The sequence below is a fragment of the Astatotilapia calliptera genome, chromosome 10 (genome assembly GCF_900246225.1).
Source record: "Astatotilapia calliptera chromosome 10, fAstCal1.2, whole genome shotgun sequence".
Taxonomy (NCBI): Eukaryota; Metazoa; Chordata; class Actinopteri; order Cichliformes; family Cichlidae; genus Astatotilapia; species Astatotilapia calliptera.
The window spans coordinates 19079675-19105470 of NC_039311.1; the positions used below are offsets into that span (position 1 = coordinate 19079675).

Consider the following 25796-nt stretch of genomic DNA (forward strand, 5'->3'; position numbering starts at 1 on the left):
TAGTCATGTGTGACTGAGATCTCCAGTGAGTCATGCAGAGACTTTACATGAATCAGTAGAGAGTGAAAGGAAGACAGAAATAGGATTAAACCCACCCCAGAATGATTTCATTTTTGCCGTTCAAACATCTGAAAACATCTGTTGTTGTTTTTAACAGTAAAGTTCTGAGAAATTACAGCACATTAGAGCCACATTTTATGTTAAAATGTAGTACGCTTAATCAATGTGAGGAGAATTATTTAGGTCTAATTGCAAGACATGCAGAGCTGGAATAAGTAGATGCATCATTTCTTAAATAAAACCATAAAAAGCATGCTATTAAAATATTCTTGCAAAAGTTTTTTACCTACATAAGAGAACTAAAGTAGCAGAATCCCACAGTTGTGTTGAGATGAAAGCAGGCATTTATTATATACTGATATTTTCAGTTGTGAAAGAAATACTAAGTATCATCTTTGAATAGAAAGATCTATAGTTCCTCAGCATGTCATCATATGGGGGGTCAGGGGGTTTCTTTTGCAGCTAATGTTAACTACTTTTACTACTTGTACTTCTACTACAACGTAGCTTGACATCACCAGTGTGTGAATGTGTGTGTGAATGGGTGGATGACTGGACGTGTAAAGCGCTTTGGGGTCCTTAGGGATTAGTAAAAGCGCTATACAAATACAGACCATTTACCATTTACCATTTTACTTTTCATCAAAACGCTTTGTTGTGAAGAGTGAACTATCTTCTTAACTGCTTTGCACAATGGAAACAGATCATGGTCCTTCAAGATGCCCTATCTTTCACACAGTGCAGCAGCTCATTCTGTGTTTTCTTCGTCCAGACTGATGGTTTTTCGTCTGCTGCTTCTTTTCCCTTCAAATTTTTCCAGATGTAATATCACATTCCAGTCCTCCTGTTCTCATAGTGTGTCCAAAGAATCTTGCTTCTCTTGCTTGTCTCTGATGTTCTTACATAGTGATCTTTTGGTGTTTGCTTTTTTAAAGACTTCTTCGTTAATCAATTCAGGTCTATGATATTCACGTCTCTGCTGCATTGATAATCTCAATAGCTTTCTAGTTCATTGTCCATGCTTTGCTTCCATGTGTAGGCATCTTCGACTCTTTCTTGTGTTGAAGGAAATTTGTCAGTTAAATTAAATGTTTGCTAGCTTAGATTCACTTCAGTTTTATTTACAGGGAGTGCAGAATTATTAGGCAAATGAGTATTTTGTCCACATCATCCTCTTCATGCATGTTGTCTTACTCCAAGCTGTATAGGCTCGAAAGCCTACTACCAATTAAGCATATTAGGTGATGTGCATCTCTGTAATGAGAAGGGGTGTGGTCTAATGACATCAACACCCTATATCAGGTGTGCATAATTATTAGGCAACGTCCTTTCCTTTGGCAAAATGGGTCAAAAGAAGGACTTGACAGGCTCAGAAAAGTCAAAAATAGTGAGATATCTTGCAGAGGGATGCAGCAGTCTCAAAATTGCAAAGCTTCTGAAGCGTGATCATCGAACAATCAAGCGTTTCATTCAAAATAGTCAACAGGGTCGCAAGAAGCGTGTGGAAAAACCAAGGCACAAAATAACTGCCCATGAACTGAGAAAAGTCAAGCGTGCAGCTGCCAAGATGCCACTTGCCACCAGTTTGGCCATATTTCAGAGCTGCAACATCACTGGAGTGCCCAAAAGCACAAGGTGTGCAATACTCAGAGACATGGCCAAGGTAAGAAAGGCTGAAAGACGACCACCACTGAACAAGACACACAAGCTGAAACGTCAAGACTGGGCCAAGAAATATCTCAAGACTGATTTTTCTAAGGTTTTATGGACTGATGAAATGAGAGTGAGTCTTGATGGGCCAGATGGATGGGCCCGTGGCTGGATTGGTAAAGGGCAGAGAGCTCCAGTCCGACTCAGACGCCAGCAAGGTGGAGGTGGAGTACTGGTTTGGGCTGGTATCATCAAAGATGAGCTTGTGGGGCCTTTTCGGGTTGAGGATGGAGTCAAGCTCAACTCCCAGTCCTACTGCCAGTTTCTGGAAGACACCTTCTTCAAGCAGTGGTACAGGAAGAAGTCTGCATCCTTCAAGAAAAACATGATTTTCATGCAGGACAATGCTCCATCACACGCGTCCAAGTACTCCACAGCGTGGCTGGCAAGAAAGGGTATAAAAGAAGAAAAACTAATGACATGGCCACCTTGTTCACCTGATCTGAACCTCATTGAGAACCTGTGGTCCATCATCAAATGTGAGATTTACAAGGAGGGAAAACAGTACACCTCTCTGAACAGTGTCTGGGAGGCTGTGGTTGCTGCTGCACGCAATGTTGATGGTGAACAGATCAAAACACTGACAGAATCCATGGATGGCAGGCTTTTGAGTGTCCTTGCAAAGAAAGGTGGCTATATTGGTCGCTGATTTGTTTTTGTTTTGTTTTTGAATGTCAGAGATGTATATTTGTGAATGTGGAGATGTTATATTGGTTTCACTGGTAAAAATAAATAATTGAAATGGGTATATATTTGTTTTTTGTTAAGTTGCCTAATAATTATGGACAGTAATAGTCACCTGCACACGCAGATATCCCCCTAAAACAGCTAAAACTAAAAACAAACTAAAAACTACTTCCAAAAACATTCAGCTTTGATATTAATGAGTTTTTTGGGTTCATTGAGAACATGGTTGTTGTTCAATAATAAAATTATTCCTCAAAAATACAACTTGCCTAATAATTCTGCACTCCCTGTATATAGCACCAAATCACAACAGTATTCACTTTAAGGTGTTCTATATATTAAGGTAAATACTCTACAATTATACAGAGAAAACCCCAACAATAAGATGAGAAAGCAAAAAAAGTAAGCAAGCACTTGGCGACAGTGTGAAGGAAAAACTCCGTTTTACCAGGATGCTATTGCAACCTGATCTTGATTTCATGCAACGATCTTTCATCACTACTCACAGCAGTACCCAAATACTTGAATTTGTTGATGTAGGCTGGGATTCTTTGATTTCTTTCCTTTTTAAAGAAAAGTCAATCAAACTCCATCTTTAAAACTGCATTATTGTACCTACATTTTAATCAGCCCAGTCCTTCCTGGCCACTTAAAATATATTTATAGAACTATATTTGTTGCAGTTTCTGCTGCCTTCTTGTCCTGATCACTCTTTAAAAAAGAGATTTCTAGCAGGATAAAAAAAAATGATATATATGAAACCTACTTCGCCACAAAATGATTGCACCTTCTTCTTTGTAAGGGTAGTGTTGTTTGTGGGTCAAAATGACGCCATATCATTCATGAGAGATAAGTTTCACAGATTATATATTTGGCGGTTACTTCGGCTGTTGGTTTTAATTTATTTGGGAATCAAAAATCTGCATTGAAAAGTTAACAGCTAGCGTGTTTCTGCTGCAAATAATGGTTAAAAAAGTGTGAGAGCATAATATGGAAAGGTTTGTTCTTAATTGGCGTACTTTAATTACAAGCGGCATGAAAGCAAAAAATAAAAACAATAATGCATTGGACTCCAGAAATTGATAAAAAAAAAAAAATTGTTATTTTTGGTGAATATTGAGGCAAATTAGTTACTCTGGCAATTAGCCATTTCCTGCAAAGCAGCAGTCAAACACAGGCCTGCTGTTCGGTTAATATCTCCCCTGCGCCATCAACAAATAATCACCTCACTAGCTGCAAATATCGGAGACGTTTTATATCAATCAGCTGTTTGTCGCGCTGATTGCCGCGCGCAAAACTCGGTTGTAGCGCAGACTGTGCGCAGAAGCACCAGCCGGTCTCTGCGCCACTGAGACGCTCTCTCTCCCCTCCTCCTCCACCTCGTCAACGGCAACAGCCATCTGCCGCCTCTTTTAATTTCAAACCCAGCAGATTTTCCCACAAACGTCCAGCTTCACTTGACAGAACACAAACTGCGTTTGACGCTGTGGAGGACAGCTCGCTCTCCGCACGTATTGCGCTGGAGCAGGAAGACAGCCGGGGCACATTTCGCACACGACACTCCGTCTGCAGAGACAGGCTGTGGGAAAGACGAAGCGGATTTGAATTAAGCACCGGATAACAGGCAGCAACTCTGCATCTTTCGGTGAGGGAGGGAGAGGAGGGAGGCAACTGTTTTGTAGCTATCTTGGAAGCCCTGGGTTAGGAGAGGGGGGAGGAGGAGCGGAGAATGAGCTATTCTTGCACCAGCAGAGGCAACAGCCAGGACCCATCAAGCGCTAAGAAGCCCGCCGGTAGTAATCCAGCCAGAGACGCCGGAGGCACCGACAGCGGCACAGACAGCACCAGTAACGGCAGCCCCAAGCAGACGGCGGCGATGAAAGTGAAGAAAGGCTGCAACTCGACCGACGTGGGGGTCCCGGTGACCACCGAGGAGCAACTGCTCGCCAGCACTGTGATCACTCCGGAGGATGTTCTTGGCTTGCAGAAGATCACAGAGAGTAAGTTCAGTGCTGCTGCTGCTGCTGCTGCTTGTGTTGGTAGGTGAGTGGGAAAAGGGGGACAAAGGTGCTCTTGTATGAGTCATGCATCACGTCATTATCGTGTCCCCTTATTTATGTAATCCATACAGGCCCTATTGAATAAGCGTTATTGATAAAGCGTCACTGGAGTTCCACTCTCCACTGAGCTGCTGGTGTACGTTTTTTGACAATTTGTGCGCAGAGGAGCATTCAGCTCTCTCTGATGGCATCTCAGTCCTGCGACCTGTGGAGGTGCAAGCCCACCACTGTAATGTGGAGGTTAAGCAGTGGAGGTGGGTGAATGATGTGGTGCATGCAGACAGCGTGCAAGTGAAGATGTTGAACCGGGATCAAAAGAAAGACTGGACGACCCACTCTGCATTTTAATCTCTGTTAAATTAAGCAGGGCGTCTTAGCTGGAGACGTTTGGGTGACCCAGGGGTCATCATTCAAAGCAGTCTGTGTGGTTCCTCTGCTTCAGTAAACATGTAAATAAAACAGGAGGCAAAGAAAAAATATCCCATGCCAGTGTACAAGTTGCAAAATGTGAATATGCTATAACAAACAAGCTTAAAAAGAAGTATGAAAACTATATAAATACACTTGTTATAATAAGCTATCCCTATTGCTAGCACTGTAATGAGTGTGTGAAGGGAGTATTTTGCTGTTTAAGCTGAAGCCAGTTTATAAATGCAGGAAACATCATGATCGACTCTCTGTAGTCACATTCGCCTACTGTCTCTTTAGGTACTTTTAAACTCATGTGCTTGTTCCTTTTCATAACCTTCTGATGAGAAATCTGCTTATGACATTAGCCTATTACTTAATGCATCTGTTTTTTTTTAATTATGTCACACCTCTAAACATCCGAGAAGCAGGCAGGAAGCTCTTATGTTCACAAGAACTCCTACATTTATTATTAGTTAGCTAACAGGTGGCAGCGGGACGTTTGACTATTTGAAGGCCAGTGTAATACCTCACTTACACAACATACTTGCATTACATACTGAGTGTGATAACATGCAAATGCTCTGTGGGATGTTTTCACTGCTATTTTGAAACTTGCATGGGGATTTTTAGGCTCACCTCTGCATGTTCAGTTCTTCTCTATTTCTCTGAAAGCTTTCATTTCACATGCACCCGTGAGATGCCACAAGCAATACAGTGAGCGCTTGTCATTCCACTTCTCTCAAAAATATTCCTACAGCGGAGGAACCTCCACCTGTCTTCATTCCCTGCTTTACTTTTCCTTATTTTCTTGTTTCGCATGAGATTAACAGAGGACGATAAAGCTGTAATGATGAATGGGTCTTTGCTTGTCCAATCCAATATAATCACAGCTTACTGAGCTTTGGGAACATCCTTTGGCTCATCTTGCTCACAGCCATCGAAAACTCTAGTAGTTTCTCTAATTGTCCATTATGCAGTCTATTATTAGACACACACTAGGGTAATTTCAGCTTTGTTTTGACTTCATCGAGAACACGTGTGCGCATCTTTGTGTTTTTAATCGGCAAGTCTGTGATCCCATAAGTGAGTGTGTGATGTGTTGCTGCACAGGGACACGTAGGCGAGCACCATAATGATTCTGACTCCCACGCCGGACCCCGTTATGGTCTTGGAAACTCACTTTCCTATCTCGCAGCGTCATAGCTGGAGGCAAGAGGAGGCATGTGTGAATCACCACAGCAACGTGGATACACGCTTGAGTCACTACAGCAACGAGAAGCATCTCCCCTTGGTTACAGCCAGTGGAGCGTGCATCATCTCTGTTCTCCCACACACTTCCTCCTTGCTCTCCTCGCCCCCTCTCCCATGTTAAACAGTGTAGGTGATGGATTGTACGGACTGAATTGGATATGCGTACACTCACGCTTGCTTGGCCTCGTTTTTGGTGGTCAAACCAAGCAGGAGACATCCTGTGCTCTCCTGAGATGTCAGAGCCACCGAGGCCCTTCTGTTGTTTTGTGACTTGTCACTATTTTTTTCTGCTGCTGCAGATTGTTAGTGGCTGAAATTGAGTCCCTCTCTAAGTGGCAAGCCAGATTTAACAACAGTCTTGAGTTAAAGAGGTTTTTGTTGTTCTTGTTGTTATTGAGTGGTTTGAACCTGTTTGGAGCTCTGACATCCCACGAGGGGAAACTTCAGTTTGTAGCTTTTTTTTTTGCAGCGTAAAGATGTCACTAATCGTTTTGCCCTCCATTCATAATCAAAGCAAGCTGCTGAGACTGATTGGGATTTGCATAGACAGAACGGGCTTTCTACCCAGTTGACTGATTTGATCCTGATTTTGTTCTTAACCGAGTCCTAAACTTAATCCGTCGAGTCAGCATGGAGCCTCAGAGCGGTAAGAAAGGCCCCCCTGCTGACATTGTGATTGTGTTTTGTGTCTCATGGGGAAGCAGCTAACTGCTATTTCTGTTGTTTTGTTTAGCTCTGAAAACAATTGAAAAAACACATCATTTTGCAGCAAACATACTGAAAAACTGCCCAGTATTCTCTTTCCCAGCTTCTTATATGAGAGGATTTGCTGCATTTCTTTGTATATCATTGGGAATCAAAATGCTGTATTTCTTAATTATTATTTTTGCAGTGTAAAAAAAAGGGAGAGAGAATATACATTCCTTAAATTGTCAGTTATTAAGTGATGAAACTTCTTATTGGAACTTAATAAGAAGTTAATAAAATGTTGCAGCCACCAACATACATTTCTGGTCTCTGTATTTCAACACTTTAATGTTAACATTTAGCCTCCTTCTTAGTTTTTTAGAGGGAGGCTTTTCATGAGAGGGTGACATGCTAAATTACTGTGCAATGCCAGCAATCAAGATCCAGAAAGTTACTGGGTGTAATGCACAAAAAGACTTATTCAAATTAGAAATAAACTCACTGAAACTGAAGCACATGCATCTTAGATTGGCCACACTTCACACCAGGATATTGTAATGTAAAGATGTTTCTCTTAAAAGTGCAGCAACAGTTTTAACACACTTTATTTCATCTTGTTGGTACATGTTGGTGATACATGTAGATGTATCACCAATATGTAGTTGTTATGAATGGGGACAAATTGCTATAAATGTGAACACGTTATTGCTGTAGGTGGGGCAGTTTAACCTAGGTGTCTATGAGGACTGACTTGCTTTTAAGGCCTCAAGTGGCCATTGGAGAAACTGCAGTTTTTGGCACTTCTGTGACGACACTGCATACAAAAAAACAGTTTATCAAAGTAACCCAGAACCCAAAGTCACAAAGAAAGGCAGCGAGTTGTTATTACACAGAAGCAGCAACTGCATAATGTTACAGTTTATTAAATCTAGTACACACCCATGCCATGTCTGTGGTTGCCAGGCAACACAGATAGTGTCACACATAAAGAAAGTTAAATTAAAATTGTGCTTTTGTAATGTGTTATAGGTGCATTAATGCTACAAGTACAACCACATATTAACAGGCTAATGTTATTATGTGGTTGCTAGGCGATACAGTTATGTCAAATACGTCACGCGCATTGAAAGTTTTGTGTATATAAAGAAGTTGTTACTATTGTGAAATTAAAAAGACACTGGTGTTGAAGGTGCATAAACTTTGGTTGCTAGACAACCACCATATTTGATATAGATAAGAACCCTGAGAGGCCTGAGGTATATCTGCTGTATTTTTCCAACATAATTAAGTGTTTGTTGATACAATTATTGAAACTTCACACTAATTGTTTTGGCTGTTACAAAAGTATTAAACTTTGAGTTTTAAGTTTATGGACTGCTTCAGTTTGGTGAGTGCAAACAATGTAGTGGAAAAACTTCCTAAATAGCTGCAGAAATGTCTTCACTTATTTTAATTTCTTTTTGATTATTAGATGACATGGATGATACTAAACAACATAAACCAGTCATGCCGACTGGAGTGAGTATTTGCTTTGAGTTTAGCAGTGGCAGTGTGACCGTGCAGAGCATTAGTTCAGTGCGGATAAGCTTGTTTTAGCTGATTGGCATCAGCTGTTTCACATTTGGGCAGCTCAATAGCACAGGCATTAAAACACTGACACCATTGTTACTCCGATGATTATACTCCTGTAAACAGCATCCGTTACCTCAGCTCTCCACACCCAACCTCCTCTATATTTATTGATATTTTACAGAGTGGATTTAATGCTCATACACATGTTATTAAAGGGGGTTAGCAAATGCTCAGGTGCTGCTTGGAGTCTTTGTGAACTTCCTCAAAGGCTTTTCTGCCCCCCAGTTTTTTTGATAACAACCACAAGAATATATTTTTAATGACTCTACAGGACTAGAATCATAACTCTAGTAAGAAAACAGTCTATTGTGCTGCTTCTAACGTTCTGTTTCCAGCTTCTCAGATGGGATGATTTTGCTGCTTGACTTTATCATATTATGGTAAATTGAGCATTTGATGATTTTGGTCTGATGGACAAACAAAATAAGAAGCTTGTTCTGATCAAACAGCTAATTAAGAAAGTGATCTGCATAGGAAAGATTGGGTGATTTGGACAGCTTATAGTGCATCATTGTGGTTAATAACTACTCATCTATTTCCTAATAAATCATAAAAAGAATTTAAACGCCTGTGGCTGGATTTCAAGTCTTTGTGCATGTTGGGGCTTATGTACACATGAGTTCTTTTTAAGGGTGGCATAGTGGGGGGGTGGTTAGCAACATATCCTCACAACAAGCAGGTCCTGGGTTTGATTCCAGTGACTGGCTTGGGTGACGTTTGCATGCTCGCTACGTTCTGCTGGGGCTTCAGCTTCCTACCCCAGTCCAAAGGCGTGCATGTTAGGTTATCTGGGGGTTCTAAATTGACCAATAATGCAAATGGTTATCTGTCTCTCTGTGTTAGCCTGCAATAGTTTGGCAACCTGCCCAGGGTGTATCCTGAGTCTTGCCCAGTGACAGCTGGGGATAGGCTCAAGCCCAACTATGACCTTGAACTGAATGAGTAGAAGAAAATGACATGGATTTAATTTTTTTAACTGAAAGATTAAATAATACAATTTTATGAACTTTGTCTCTGCCAAAATTGAATATGACAGGAACTTTTTCACAGAAACCAGAGCGATAGTTCTGGAGCATTGGTCGCTGTCTCATCCTCTGGATGACCTTCAATTCTGCAGCCAGTAACGATCTGACGTTTTCTGCACTCCAAACTCAGTGAAGTGGAATTGCAGCATGTGAACCACTTCCCCACTTGCTGCAGGTTTTCGTTTGAGTGTCTCTCCAACACAAAATAAAGACTGCCAATGTCAAATGACTTGAGTTAGTCAAACTGTAGGATACAGTCCTTCCTAGAGGATGAGTGGATGATGGGTTGAATGTAGTGTTAGGGTTTCTACAGACAACTTGGAGCCATTGAGCCATTGGTCAGCTCTCTGCTGTGATGTTCATTCATACTCATCGATAGCACTAAAGTGGTTTAATAAGTATAACTTCCTGACTATCTTAAGAGGACTGACTGCACTGACATTTGACAGAAGCAGTCACAGAAATATGACCGTGTGAACCGACCTGTGACCTGTGAGGTGTGACCGAGGTATGATTTGATTAAACGTTTTTATAACCCACAAGCTCTGTTAAACAGTCAGAGCATAAACAACCCACCTTAGTCTTTTGGTTTGTACTATTTTAACAGTGCATCGGTGCAGGTGGGATGCAGTTAAATCTTCCGTACTATAAAGTTAAATGAACTTTTTACAGACTTTTAGCAAAATTAATCTCGTTTACATCTACCGTCCCTGGGAAGACCAGATTATGTTTAAATATCTTTAATCACACTGTTATCAAGGTTGTAAGATATGAACAACATGGCTCACTTATGTTTACTACAATGTAGTACAATGTTTTTGTAAATACTACATATATAAAATGCATTTTATTTAGTATAATAAAATGGGAAATAAGTGCCGAGGTTGTACAATTGAATATGACAGCTATGACCACCTTAATTCTTTAACACAGCCTGAACTCTTAGTGGGTTTTTCCTTTTATTTCATTAAGTAGTCTTCAGTAATAGTTCTCCAGGCCTCTTGAAGGACATTCAGAGCTCTTCTTTGCTTCTTCTCTGCTTCAATATTGCTGATATCTGGGCTCTGGGGAGACCAATCCATGACTGATAGTGTTCCACTGTGTGTTTGTCTATCCAGACATGCTTTTACTGCACCAGCAGTGTGTTTCTAGTCATTGTCGTGCTGAAAAATAAAGCTGTTGCCAGTCACGTGTTTTCCAGATGCCTGGTGGATGAAAATTTGATGGTATTTTTTCATTGATTTTGACAAGATCCCCAACACCACTGGCTAAACTGCAGTCCCAAACCATGGCGGAGCCTCCAGTGTGTTTTACAGTCTGGAGACACTCAATGTTGTAGCTCTCTCTTGATATCCTCCATACATACTAATGATGATAAATGTGCACATTATGTAAGGAATAAAAATTTCACATTTGGATTCATACCTCCATCAGACCTGTTTATACTGATTTTAGGTCCAGTTCTTGTGTAATGGCAAACCTCAGCCTTTTCTCCCTGTTTCCCTCCATTAAGAATGGCTTCTTGACAGACATCCTTCAGCTGAGACTATTTTCTGATGAGGGTGAACAGTAGAGGATCAGCTGAGGGGCCAGATGTATCTCTCAGGTCCTGTGTCAATTCTTTACTGGAGGTTTTCTTATTTTTTTAAAGTAAGTAACTTAGAGATACTGCTCATCTGCTCATCACACAGTACTGTAGACATACTTTACACATTTCCAATAACCTCTGTCCCTCAGACTGAGTAATGATGACATGTCACTTTAGCACATCTTCTTCCTCTAGCTTCACATCTTTTATCATCACATTGCAGGTTCTGGTCATTCAACATCTGCAGTCTCTTTAGCCACTCGTCTCTTCCTGCCTTTCTCTTCACTGTCCTTACAGCACACCTGCTTTGTCACCCCAATCTCTCTCTCTCACACACACACAGTTTCAGCCCTGCCCCCTCTCTCTAATGATTAGTTGGATTTGCCTTCATACGAGTAACTAAACCGGATTAGTCCATGTGAGCTGAGTTGGGCTTAAGTGCCTTCCTCATCCCACCTACGTAACCGGCAGATTGCTGCTCACTAGAATACAAAGAGGTTGCTGTCATTTTCTTTGGCATTCACATGTATTATTATGTACTCTAAGTGCAGGATGATGCCCGATATTTTTTATGGCAAAAGCTTTTTAAGAAAAAAATTTCTTTTATAAAATGTAAAACTTTAAAGACAAATAAAATGTAGCTTTTCGAATATTTATATCTAGCATGTCACCCAAAAAAGGAAGAAAGTAAGCAGTTAGTTTTTGACTATTTTGATCTAATAATCATTGCTGTGCAGATGCACTGTGCAGACAACGAATGCATCTCTGTTCATGCAGTATTTAAAGTTCAGGCTGGTTCTGGTTCAGAGTCTTACTTTTAGGTCAGGTCAGCCACAAGTTTAAAGGTTTTTCCTCTTCATGTTTTTTTATGTGGCCTCTGTGGTCTGTCAGTGAAACAAGCAGCAACACATGATGAGAAAGTCTTCCCCCCCTTCAGCTGTTGCACAATTTCTCAACACTCGTTCTCTGAGAGATGATATGACATTTGTCACATGACCAACAATGACACATTAAACAGGCCTGTTTGCATGCTCTTTGAGCTTCTTCTTCTTTTTCGTTTTGTTGATCAATCATTGAAATCATTATCTATTGCCTAAGTTTTTAAATTTGTCAGTTTTTTTGTTGTGACATTTTTTGCTGTCATTTACAGGAAAAGGTATTTCAGTTTAACGGTGCTGTTTAAGTGCTGTTTAATGAGCAAGGGTAAAGAAAAAACATAAACTGGAGCGATCCATCAGCATCTAAAGAGGGACACGCTGAACTAGATACCATTATTAGGTTCAGCTGTTGTGTTTATGAGCCTTTTTATGTGCCACTGATACTGGAAGGTTCCTTAAATTTGTTCTGTCCCAGTGTTAACTGGGTGAACAGCTAAAACAAGCTCAGAACTGTTTATTTTGGTGTAATTGGGCCACATGGCGCAGTATGTGTTGAACTGTGAACCTGACCCAGTCCGACTCGGAGCTGCTGATCTCTGCAGGGAATGTTCAGGAGGACAGATATCTGAAATCACCTTAAGTTAAATTTGGAGCACTTTTCTGGTTTACTGTAGAAGGCATCTTTTTCTGTGTGTGTGTGTGTGTGTGTGTGTGTGTGTGTGTGTGTGTGTGTGTGTGTGTGTGTGTGTGTGTGTGTGTGTGTGTGTGTGTAGCTTTAAAGGCTTTTATTAAGATATTTACCTCCTCTTTTGAAAGAGTAGCAGCGTCACAGACTCGGTTTATTTATTTTGTTTTTATGAAGATGCTGCTTTAAATTATTGCATTTTTCCTTTATCCATCATTAAACCTTTCTGGCACAACCGGGCCCACCTGTGAGGATATTTAATGGAAAACTCTCTGGGGGTGTGAGGTTTCCTCACTCCCTGAGGGCCAACTCTTTCTTGGATCTGTTGCTGCTCTCTGATGCAGTTGTTTCCACCCCCTGCTTGCTTTTTTCTCTCTCTGGTTTTGGTGTCTTTTCATGTTTACCTGTAGGGCAGGTGGCCTGGTAAATGTTAACCTTACCATGCCTTAACACAGGTTGAATTTTGGAGGGAGGGACATTAGAAGTATTTTGGCCAGTAAATTAAGAAAAAGAAAAAGATAAACTGTTTACAGTAATTTGATGTAACTCAAATAGTAGATAACATTTTGACACATGCATATTTTTGACAAATCATTCCAGTAAATTGTTTCAAATCCAGAGTGCCACTTCAGACTCCTCGGACCAAAGACTGAGTTAGCATTTCCTTTATGTTAGCTAACCCTGCAAGTGGGTGAAAATCACAGCTCAGCTCTTCCTCTACAGCCTTTTTTCTTTTTCTTGAGTCTGAGGCTTCAGACTGCTCTAAATGCTCTAATTTGTTCTCTTTAATATTGGAGAGCAAATATCCTTAATATGTGAACATGAAAGCCCCACCCACCTGCTGGTCAAACTTAATATTTGCAAGTATATTTGCAGCAATTTCCTAATGTTGTAAACCTGCTCAACATTTGGCAATAAACCCCATTCTGATTCTGATTCTGATTCTGAAGTGGTATCCAATCAGAGCAAAGTTGGCCTGAAGAGAGAAGAAAATTAGCTTAATGGCTTGGTATGGATTGGGTTGAACTGAAGGGCAGTATATGATCAATGAGCATTGTTCCATACAAAGTTTTTCTACAAGAGTCCAAGAATAAAAAGATAGATCTGAAAATGAAGTTGATAGATCCCCTTTAAACCCACGATTCCTAAAATGTGGGCTGGTGAACAAATGAAAGGAAATACTTCATCATCCAAACAGAGCCTGTTCACTGTGTGTATCTTTTCTAGTATTCATGTGTGCAGCGAAGCTGTAAAATAACATGAGGACATACTTTAATATCAGCACGAGGCATCATTCATGTGCACGAATAAGATGCACCTATAAGAAGTGGGAATAAGGCACTGAACGCTCTGATCAGCAAACTTTTGTTTTGTGAAGGACGTGAAGTGAGAAGCTACTTGAGGATTTTGTTAAAAGCAGCTGACATTTAAGTTTGAGAAGTGGTTTTCAGATGAGTTTCCTGTTCCCAGCAGCAGAGCGAGCACTCAATGGTTAAGGTTTTTGTCATCTTCAGCACGTACCATAATTCAGTGTTGACTGCGGTGACCACTTCACTTCACGCTTTGAATTCACTTAAATTTGATCAGTCGCACAAACGCACATACGCACAAACTCTAAAAGCTTGGGACATGCTCTGTCTGGAGGTGTTCACAGCCCAGAAGAAGAGCTGGCAGTGAAAAACTGAAGTCTGCTGGCAGCTTCGTTTCTTTCTGGGAGCAAGTTAACCTCAGATGGCTCTGTGTGTGTTGGTGTCTGTGTGTGTTTAAGGCAAAGTGAGATCGTACACTTGTGAAAGGACACTGAGCCACAGACAGTCTCACACAACAAATCCATTGTCTTGCTTTCAGCCTCATTGTCCTCATGGGACTTAATTAGGAGGCTCAAAGGTAACTATTAGCAGTAGGTTAGCAAAAGGACAAGGACAACACCAGCTGTGGCACAACAGACTACATTATACATGTGTGCAGCACACACACAGACACACAAATGCAGATCTGCTAATAAAAATCCCACACCTTGCAGGCACAAATATTGCATGTTATTAAATAAAATTATGTGGTTGCTGGGAATGTTTATGCTAGTGTGACTGTTTCATGTCTGTGTGTTGAGGCGGTTTGGATGGTCAGGTGTTGTGTGGTACTAAATGAAGCCGGGTATGCAGAGTTGATGTGTTTAGAAGAGCCGACCTCAGCATTCAGACTGACAGAGTAGCAAAGGCATCACAGTGTCACAGTGAATAACGTCAACTCTGTCAGGCGCGCTCACCGCATGCAGTAAATGCAGTTGACAACATGCTGCGACTTGGGGGTGAGGCTCTTCTTTGGGGGATGCTTCATACATAAACATGAGGAATAACACACGGGGGTGCATTGTGAATAATCCTCCATTTGGGATTAACGTTGAAATAAACAGACTCTCGGGCTCCTGCTCAGTAAAGTTCTCATCCTGACTGCTCCAGGCCAACACGTTAAACCAGGTACATTCACCATGAAGTCACACTGGTGAACTACTACTAAGCTACTAGTAAATATGTAGGTTATTTTTGGTTGATTATTTCCTACTCGATTCTTTTATGTGGGGCAACTTGTTAAACGTCAGTTCGAAATCTATTTTCTTTCACTCTTCATTTTTGTGTTTTTTTACACTACAGCTGGATAGGAAAATGGGAAATAGGTCCAACGATTTATTAAAACGTGCAAAGATACATTGAAAGACATTATATAAGGTAAGATTTTAATGCATTGGCAGCGTGTTTGGTATCACCTGTCACTGTCTCTGCTTCTGTTGTCCTCCACTTGTCCAGTTTCCTCATTTTTATGAGGACACACGGCCTCTGAAACATGCCAAGTTTTCATCTGATAACTACGTTTTATGTCGTCAAATTGTTATCTTTGGCTACAGAAATGGGAGCAAATAAAGGCATCAATTTGGCTGTGAGCTAAATTGCCCGTTTTGCAGACAGAACACTGCTTCATCCTTTGAGTTAGGTGCTTTTTTTATGCTTAAATGATTCATAGGTCGGTGTGAAGTGGCCTATAAAACAACACAAAACTGCATTCTTCTAGAAATGGTCAGGTGCAAGGACTGGACAAAAAATGATTGAGAAAGCAGCCAATGTCTAAAGAAAAACTTTGAAAGACCTTCAGACCTGAAAACAATGTCCAACAACTGTTTGTTTTTTTTGTAGGTTGTTGCTCATTCAGTGGGCGTGTCAGAAGCATTACCGAAGTTATGCTCGGAATTAGCATTATAAGACAATACACACAGTGACTCACCTACCACAGGTGTAACATCTGTGTAACATGAAGCAGCATTCAGTGCGCCATTGTTTCTGTTTAAAGAAATGCTTTTTGGTATGTTTGGTTTAAACATAGCTCTGGTTGTGTGGAAACCAGAGTTTAGGCACAACTCTGGTGTCCGCTGACAGTGAGCCGGCCCTGCTGCTCGGAGGCACCATGTTGGTGGGAAACAGGCGCACTGAGTCTATCTGCTGTTTGTGACTTAGAACTACTGTCCTACAGCCACCTCAAGCAAGGAGTTATTAGTCAAAAATACCACCTGATTTCTGCAGCTTACAGCAGGCTATGTAGCTGTGGTCCTGCTATTCTATTGTCCATGTCTTCCTCCTCTCACCCCAACCGGTCGCAGAAGATGGCCGCCCCTCCCTGAGCCTGGTTTTGCCAGAGGTTTCTTCCTGTTAAAAGGGAGTTTTTCCTTCCCGCTGTCGCCAAAGTGCTCGTTCATAAGGGGTCAGGATTGTTGGGTTTTTCTCTGAATGTATTATTGTAGGGTCTACATTACAATATAAGGCGCCTTGAGGCGACTGTTGTTGTGATTTGATGCTATTTAAATTGAATAGAATTTAATTGAATTCAACTCATACTGCCTAAACTTTGAGTGGAAGCACACTGACCTCAGATGTGTTATTTGGTGTTGGAGATATCCGGCATTTCTAGCTGTCAGTGTGTTATGAAGAACAGCTGGTGGGCTGATTGGTCAGTCAGAGCTGCCTCTTCAGCGATTAATCATCCCCGAGGCAGCAGCAGTGTCCCCAGTGTTTCACTGCAGATTTGAGCAGGCAGATGTGGTTGGCTTATCGTCAGCTGACACAGCAGATGAGTATGTGTGCATGTTTGTGTGTGTGTGTATGTGTGCGTGTGAAAATAGCATGCCCATCAAGAGAAACTGCAGAACATACAGCGACAAGTGCCGATCTGTTAAGATCAAACAAGGCAAACACTGTGACATCTTTTAAACTTGCTGTGTGACTCTGGGTAGGGCTGGGCCATATTATACCGTTCACGGTAATACCGGTATAATGTTAGGCAACGATAGGAAAATGAAATATCGCGATAGAATGGGAGTAAAACGCGCATACGCAGTGCCTTTGTTTTCATATGCACATGGCCGGTTGTTGAGTGAAACAGATGAACCAGAATTGGTTTGTAAAAATGGTGCAACTTCAGTGATGTGGAACTGGTTTGGTGTTTGTCCGTCAGATACACGACAAAGCACATTTTTTTGCAGAACATGCAAGCGGCCGTTGTTATTGTCGTATTTGTCGGACTAAGATGCTCTTAAATCTGGGAGTAATTTGGGTCCTAAACTCCGTATGCTTCAGGTCAAACAACACTGCAGCATCACTGAGAGTTAAAAACTGTCTCAATTCTTTCATCTTTAATAAAACAATCAGCATTGCTGCTTTACCAGGTGTAACTATAAAGTTTAACTTCCAGGCATCCATGAAAACAAAATGTATTACATTTAACGGAGTTAGAAGTTAGCAGGAAGCTAGCGGAAGTTAGCTCGCTAGTTTCACTAGTTACCTAAGCATGATATTGCATGTTCTGACTGAAAGATTTCTGAAAAAAATTCAAACGTACAGCTCTGCTATCACTTCCAACATAAATGAAGACAGGAAACTAAACAGCAGTGACGTTTGTAGGGTTACTGAAGTTGGGCTAGCTGGTATATAATGATGTGCTACGTGATCGCTAGCGACACAGCTATGTTAGCATAACATAAACAGTGAAGCTGGAGGACAAACACTAACACTTTTCCACTTATAAAAGTTAACGTTAAAGTTCCTGATAGTTAGAGACAAATGCAATCGCATGGCAGGATGCTGTAAACGGACCAAACTTCTGTCAGGAGAACAACTGAGATAATCCATCCACAATACGAGGTTAGTCATTAGTATACTGCAACAACATGGGAATAGAGCAGCTGCCAGAGAATTCAACATTAATGAATCAATGGTACAGAAGTGGAGGAAGCAAGAAGAATGAGTTTAATAAAGTTTGATTTATCTGACTGCTTTGTTTCGCTTAATGTGCCTTATAATCCCGTGCACCTTATGGTCCAAAAAATACGTACTGCACACTGCAGTTTAATGTTGCAAATAGAGATGGACCGATCCGATATTATGTATCGGTATCGGTCCGATACTGACCTAAATTACTGGATCGGATATCGGAGAAAAAAAAAAAATGTAATCCGATCCATTAAATATCACGAAAGCACCTCACAAAACTTGCAACACGCTGTAACTCACCTCAGAACGTTAGCACGTCGGAGCAGTGGCTGTGGCATGCGGGACCTGTCGTGGTCTGGATAGCATGTGGAGCTTCGCTAGCAACCTGGCATTTCATCTCCGACAAAGTTATCCCCGAGAGAAGTAAAGCAAGTGTGTAAGTCCATCTCTGAATGTTTGTAAAGCATTCCTGCGTTAAGCTTAACAAGCGACTGCCTCTTGCTCTCCGGCTGCTACTTCAATCGTGAAACTGATCAGCTGATCGGCTTTTCTGTCGCGAGTACGTCTCTCTTGTTTGTTTTTGGTCCACTTTGCACCAGAAAGAGCAAACCAGCGGCTGAACAACAGCAGAACGTTTAAGCTTGATAAGCTGTTGTTAGAATTTATTTAATATTACTTTCTACTCCAGGATCTTTTTCTACGTAGCTGACGGCTGGTAACTGTGCAGGGGCGGATCTTGCAAAGTTTAGCCAGGGGGGCCGATAGGGCATGAACAGGGAAAAGGGGGCACAAAGACATACTTTTCTTTCTTATTCTCATTTAAAATGTCGAGCTTTTAATAAATAATTATCTGACACCCAAAGTTTTAATTTGATGCAAAATGAATAGAAGTCAATTACTGTATATAGTGACTATTAAGTCTAATATATATACCCTAGTAAGCTATAGTACTTTTTCCTTTGGGAAGGTACCATCTGTGCAGTCTGCAATTTTGTTGAAGAAAGATGTTGAATCTATTTAATATTTCTTGAAAAATAATTGATTTCTGTGCATTTTTTTTTCACACTGCATCAAATTAAGGTTGATTACGTCGATTAAGCATCATGAGGTGGCGCGTGAGGGGTGGTTCCCTATTTTTTATTTATTTATTTTTGTTGCTGCTGGGAGTTGGAACCCTATTAGTTAGGTTGCTTAATATTTACGCTAAGTACTCTTTAAAATACCAGAATAGGGAGGATGGTGTAGGTCTAAGTTTATTAGATTGATCAGTATTGCTGAACTATGAAATATTTTTTTTGTATACAGGTATAACAGAATAGCTTTAGTGTAGTTGTTGTTTTAAACTTGAGTATGAACTTGTAGACTTGCAAAATGCAGCAAGATATTTTAAAAAACAGTTTTGTTGATTAAAAAACACTATATCGGATTCATATCGGTATCGGCAGATATCCAAATTTATGATATCGGTATCGGTATCGGACATAAAAAAGTGGTATCGTGCCATCTCTAGTTGCAAAGCACCTCTTTTTAACTTCAGTGGATATTATACATGGTTATGCTCAGGATATGTCAGCCCATTTCTACTGGAAATGCCTTTTGGTTAAACTTTCAGCAAGGAATTTGCATTTGCACTGTTACATTTTTATAAAGCTTTAATGTACATAAAAACCAGCTTCTTGTTTAAGTGAAAATAAATGGAAGGTTGTCTTTTTGCGCTATTAATGTTGTGGAGTTGTATTTTGTCTCGCATCAAATATATCGTCAGTTATATCGTTATCGCAAATTTTCAAATATATATCGTGATAAATATTTTTGGCCATATCGCCCTGCTCTAACTCTGGGTTTCTGTTTTGGCTCCTCGGGCCTTCAATGACCCATCCATTAAAAAAATTCCCCTCATCATACATGCAGCCGATAGGTAGATGTTACAGTTTCGCCTTCCCGTGGTATCAGATCAGCCAGGAAGCAGGAAGTGTCTGCTCTGCTGGGGAAGTCTAATAAGCACTGACACTGCCTGGTAAGGGCAGGAAGGATTAAGGGAATAAAAATAACTCACTTCTCTTTCTTACTGGGTGCTTGTGGGTGTTTGCCTGCAATTGCAATTGTGAGGAAGTGGCTCCTCTAACAGTTTTTCATCAGGATTTGTGCCAACAATGCAAGATAGTTTTTTAAGACATTAGTCAGTTGCTAATAAGTAGAAACCGAGCTCTTGTAAATGATCCCTTTCAGTTGTGTATTCATGGAGAAATGGCTCTAATAAAACACTTGAGATTACACCTGGCTGACTGTGGGAGTCCTAGTTATTATTAAAAGACTAAATGTTTAGTGTTTACAGTTATGCACCAATTCTCCAAAAGGCACATCACAAACAGTGGACGTGACGCCTAACAAACATTTACCAGCCACAGCCTCTTGTGTCAGTCAGCAGTCATGTTGCTTACTGCTTAACCTTAATTGGAAAGTTGAAAATGAGACGGAAGCGGTTTTGTACCAGGCAGCAAACACCCTTTTCTCTGTTCTAAAGTTCTCTGTGGTTTTAGAGACAAACTCAACTTGACCTGTGAAGACCAGCAGACTGCTTTTTTTGCACTTCTACACTGATTTTGTTTTACTGCCTTGGAGGTTTCAGGTTGATTAAAATAACCTTTTACTCCTAAATAAGATGAGGAAACACACAATCTGTCCTCCCCTTCCATTGCTACTTGTGAATTTTTAATACTCTCTGCTTGCTGAGTCTCAAAAGGTATTGATTTTCAATACCCAGACATACTTATTTCCTTAAGATGTATTTAGTAGGGAGTAAACTTCCTGCAAACTCTCATTTTTGTGTCTAATCTATAACTATTTTACCTCCCTTCTCCCCCCCTCTCAGATTATTTGTGTAGCCCAGAGGAGAACATTTACAACATCGACTTCACCAGGTTCAAGATCAGAGATATGGAGACCGGCACAGTGCTGTTCGAAATCACCAAACCCCCGTCTACAGGTCAGTCTTCTGTCAACTATTTATTAAAAAAAAGAGAAATTTCCATCATGAAATGCTGTAAAGCGTATGAGTTTCAAACACTACATAAATATTTAAGAAATTGTTTGGAATACACTATATTGTAGCTACAGCTCTATAATCCCTTTGAATATGACTGTTGTGAGCTAATTAATCAAATAGAAATCGATATTGTTTATTCACCAGCTTCCAATCAGCAGCTCACGGGAGACATTACGTTATAGTTGTTGTTAAATACAATAATATATATAATAAATATTCTTTACATTAGGAGATTTCAAAGTGAGAGCGTTGCAGGAGGGGTTGATAATGTGTTTTGTACTTTCTGTAGTTTGAGTAGTGATTTGGTCTATTTACCTCTAAAAACAGAGTCAACCACAGCCCATCCTTTTAGAGGAACTAAGCTACAAAAGTAGGGCTCAAATTGAAGGAAGACAACAAAAATTATAAGATGCGTTAGGAAAGCAAATCTGTCCTTTTTCTTCACCAAATAAATACATTTTTCCTACTTGGTGCCATCCAGCACAATATAAATCTGCCATTTCTATTAGGCTTCCATCTACGAAGGTTTATCTTGTACTTTAATCTGCTCCATGCAAACTGGTCTTCACTTCAGATAAAGGAAGTGAGAAGAGGGATATTGACCCAAATGCCGGCCGATTCGTCCGTTACCAGTTCACCCCTGCGTTTCTCCGACTGCGGCAAGTTGGAGCCACGTAAGTGAGAATGTGTGTGAATCTTTATTGACAAGGACACAGTTAACAAAGGAAAGAATGAACCTTATCTGTGTATGTTTTTCCTTCCAGTGTTGAGTTCACAGTCGGAGACAGACCGATAGAGAATTTCAGGATGATTGAGAGGCACTATTTCAGAGAGAAGTTGCTCAAGAGTTTTGACTTTGAGTTTGGCTTCTGCATGCCCAGCAGCAAGAACACCTGTGAACACATCTACGAGTTCCCACCTCTGTCTGAAGACATCAGTAAGTCTGTGCACCCACTAGAATATAGGTCTTGTGGAACAAACAGCATGCACACATGCTGTTTACCTTCTTTCTGAACCTCCCTGAGCCTGGGGTTACTGGAGGTTTCTTCCTGTTAAAAGGGAGTTTTTCCATCCCACTGTTGCCAAAGCATTTGCTCAAAGGGAGTCATATGATTGTTGGGGTTTTCTCTAGTTTCTTTCTATTATTCCAGCATCTTTACCTTACAATATAAATCACCTTGAGACAACTATTGTTGTCATTTGGCACTATATAAATTAAACTGAACTTTTAAGGCTTTATATATATATCATAGAAAATCATCTGGTCCTTAGCAGGTCTTAATCAAGTAAGAAGTTCCACGAGGATTAATAGGGCAAGGAGAAGCCAAGTGCTTTTAAAAAAATGCACTTGAATAACTGATGAACTGCAAGTATTAGCACTTCTATAAAAGCAGAGGTTTTGACAGTTTGCAGGTTTGGGGCAATCAGGTGTGTGTTTGCGCAATGCCAAGGAGGAAATCAGCAATAATATCTGAGAAAAAGTTGTTGCTACTCATCAGTCTGGGAAAGAGTTTTAAGGTCATTTCCAAGTCATCATCTGAAGTCCATCATTCAGAAGTGAGAAAGTATATTTACATGCGGAAAACATTCAAGGGACTTGCTAATCTTCCCAGGCGTGGACGTCCCAGCATATTTACCACAAGGTGCAATGCTTAGATAAACTACAGAGAACCCAAGAGCAGCATCTCAGACTCTTTCACGGTAGCACAAGGCTTTTACGAGGCACTGCTGTCTGAACATGGGCAAAAAAATCCATACTCCTCAACCAATTTGAGCCACAGACCCAATTTTGGGTTGGGTTTTTTTTATTTATTTATTTTTTTACAAAACAAGTCCATAAATCTTGTTCAATAAAGGGTTTGTACCAAAGTACTCTTAACTTAAATGTGAGGCCATCTGTCTGGTAGCTGAAGCTTGGCAAAAACTGGGTCATGCAACAGAACAACGATCCAGAGCACAGCAGAAACTTTACAATAGAGTGATGGAAAAAGTCCCAGTCAAAGTCCAGACATCAAAATCATAGAAATGCTGTGGTGGGACTTTAAGAGAGCTGTGAAAAAACAAATGACTTCAAACCTCAATGAACTAAAGAAGAGTGGGACAAAATGCTGTAATCTGCAATACCAGGCATTGGCCAGTGCGCTGGTCTGTCGGCCAGTGCCTGGTATGCCAGATTACCAGTCCAGCCCTGCTCAAAACTACAACTGGCAACCTCATGGTGGCAATAGAGAAGAAGCCACCAAAGCTTCCTGAGAATCAGGAAGTACCTGACAGCTTCGGTGCTCAGGAAGCTTTATCGAGTAGCTACTCAGATATTTAATTGTCAGCTTAAGTTGGGTGGGGAGAAAACATTCAAAAATACTTTAGCCTATCGTGTATTGTAATGACATATAAACTAAGTAAATGACACAGTTTTAATGTAAGCAACATAGTGAATTTACTACAGGGCATATTTGTCAGTCAAACAAGTGAATTAAGTGAACTCAGTGTGTCTTGAATACATATTTACCAGTTATTTATGTATTAAAGTCACATTATGTTTACTTCTTTCAATCATTTTAGAATGACAGCTATGCATCTCATTGGGTTTACACTTTTTTTCTCTTAAAACTACCTACTTTATAAAATTTTTAGCAATTCAGTTGCATAATAGGCCCAATGAAGGTGTTGCTTTTACTTTTTAAAATTATTTTCTGTTCTGATCTGACCAGAGTAGATTAGGAGCCGGTCTTCTAAAAGCTGCAATGTTTTCTGTCTGCTTGCAGTCAGAGAGATGATCCTGCACCCGTATGAGACACAGTCGGACAGCTTCTACTTTGTGGACAATAAGTTGGTGATGCACAACAAGGCAGACTACTCGTACAATGGCGGGACGTAGAGGTGGCACGCTAACAGGAGAGCAAGCGGAGTTATGGACTAAACCCGAGGGACGATCAAAATACACGTGTGGGGTTAACGTCCTGTTGATCCTGCAGTCCCTCTCCCTGTATCTCTTCCTCTCCCTCTTTGTTTTTCCTTCAGAGAGGATGCCGTCAAGAAAAGGCCCACACAGATGTGACACTTATAATCTGTGAGAGTGTGTGTGTGTGTGTGTAAGCACATCTGGGTTTATCAAAGCCTAACAGGAAACACACACACACACTGATGCACAGAGCTCAGTGTGGCGTCGCTGTAACAAAGTGTGTTTGTAACATGATAAACTTGCAAGTAAGCAACTTTTTAGGAATTATCAAATGGTTTTTGCTCTCTAGCCACGTCATGAAGTGAAAAAAGAAAAAAATCTTTAATTATTGGTAGAAATTATTTACATTTTAGGGTTTAGAAACGCGTCTGAAAACGTGTTTTTAGGACTTAAAAACAGTCTTTTGGAAATCTGTTCTCAGATTCAGTGAGTCTGTGTGTTTTGTATGCGTGTGTGTGTTTGTATGTGCGTGTGTCTACCCTTGCTTTTAGTGTCTTTTGTATGATCGTCTGTGTGTATAAGTTTGATGCATGATTGATTTAAATGTCAATAACATGAACATCTGGTTGGCAAAGTTCAAATAGATTTCCAAACCCGTTTAGTGCATATTCTACAAAGTAGGCAGTAAGTAGTTATTTTGTATTTATAATTCCCTCCCCCTGTCCCTTTATTCCTTTTAGTTTTAGTAGGACTTGTGTTTATTATATCTGCTCAAAGCACAACATTTTACAACAATCAGGAAACTTACAAAGACAAGCTGAGCTGATATGAAATGTACTTTGTCATCTGTGAAAATTCAACTGTACTTCCAGCCCCATGTTTCGTTGTTTAAGTGATAAAGAAAACTTTAGAGAGGTGCAAATTATGTGTTTCAGAAGTTTCAAAAGAGACGAAAAGGAAAACATGGGTTAGCAAATGTTCATGTTCACCCTGAAATGTTCTGCAAAAAAAGAAAGGATAAGGAATGTAGCAGCAGTTACTTAAAGAACAGGTCACCCTTAAATCTCTTCCATTCTGTTGTTTCTTCCTGCAGTCGTTCTCGTCATGTCTTGTGTGATGCGGATATTTTCTCTTTCTCAGTTTTTTTTCCCTGTAATATCTTATTTTCTGTCAAATTGTTTTCATTCAGAGACATTCCAGCGATTTGGACCCGAGTATGGTGATCCGAACACAGGATTGCTCCATACTGTAATATGCTCACTGTGCTTTTTGTCTGTTTGTGCTGAGACTCAAGAGCAACCACATAGTTTCCTGCATTTCTTTCCCTCATCACACACTCTAATTTGATGCACTAGAGATTGATATTAGTTTATGTGACTGATGATTTTAATGAGTCTAAATTTAAAATGCAGTTAATTTAGACAGATACTGCATCGTATTTGCAAACACTCACAAATCTATGAATAACAGGCCAGCTGAATCAAAGTTACTCAAATGTACCTGCTGGGTGTTCAGATTAACAGAGGAAATTGTGGACATGGATTGATTCAAACTGGCACTGCTTTGTTGATTTCATCCTGCACAACAGACAAAGTATGAAACATTTATAATAGTTGTGAAATGAACAGGAGGGGACTCAGATTTGACTTAATCAGAGATTAAGCCAATTAACATGAATGTTATTTTAAACAAAAATGTAATACAGATATGTAGAACAGATTTATATATGACTGTGACTCGTGCAAATTATTTTGAACTCGGGAAGTTTTTGACAATACAAATGTTGGTGTGACTGAAAAAAGTAAAAATAAAAGATTTTGAAATATCACTGTCTTGGCTGCTATTTGTGTGGGTGTGCCTGTCTATCTGTTGAGTAAATGAAGGTGACACTTTGTTGAAGTAGTGCTTTATTTCTACAG

The 25796-nt window shown here is 40.3% G+C and overlaps 1 protein-coding gene across 1 annotated transcript; it reads left to right on the plus strand.

The window, feature by feature from the left end:
• The first annotated feature begins 3120 nt into the window (after positions 1-3120).
• On the plus strand, positions 3121-25703 carry unc119a2 (unc-119 lipid binding chaperone a2). Its single transcript, XM_026182452.1, has 5 exons — positions 3121-4457; positions 20802-20915; positions 21550-21649; positions 21740-21912; positions 23741-25703. Exons 1-5 carry the CDS (start codon positions 4187-4189, stop codon positions 23851-23853), a joined length of 771 nt encoding a protein of 256 aa, XP_026038237.1. The 5' UTR covers positions 3121-4186; the 3' UTR covers positions 23854-25703.
• The last annotated feature ends 93 nt before the right edge of the window (positions 25704-25796 follow it).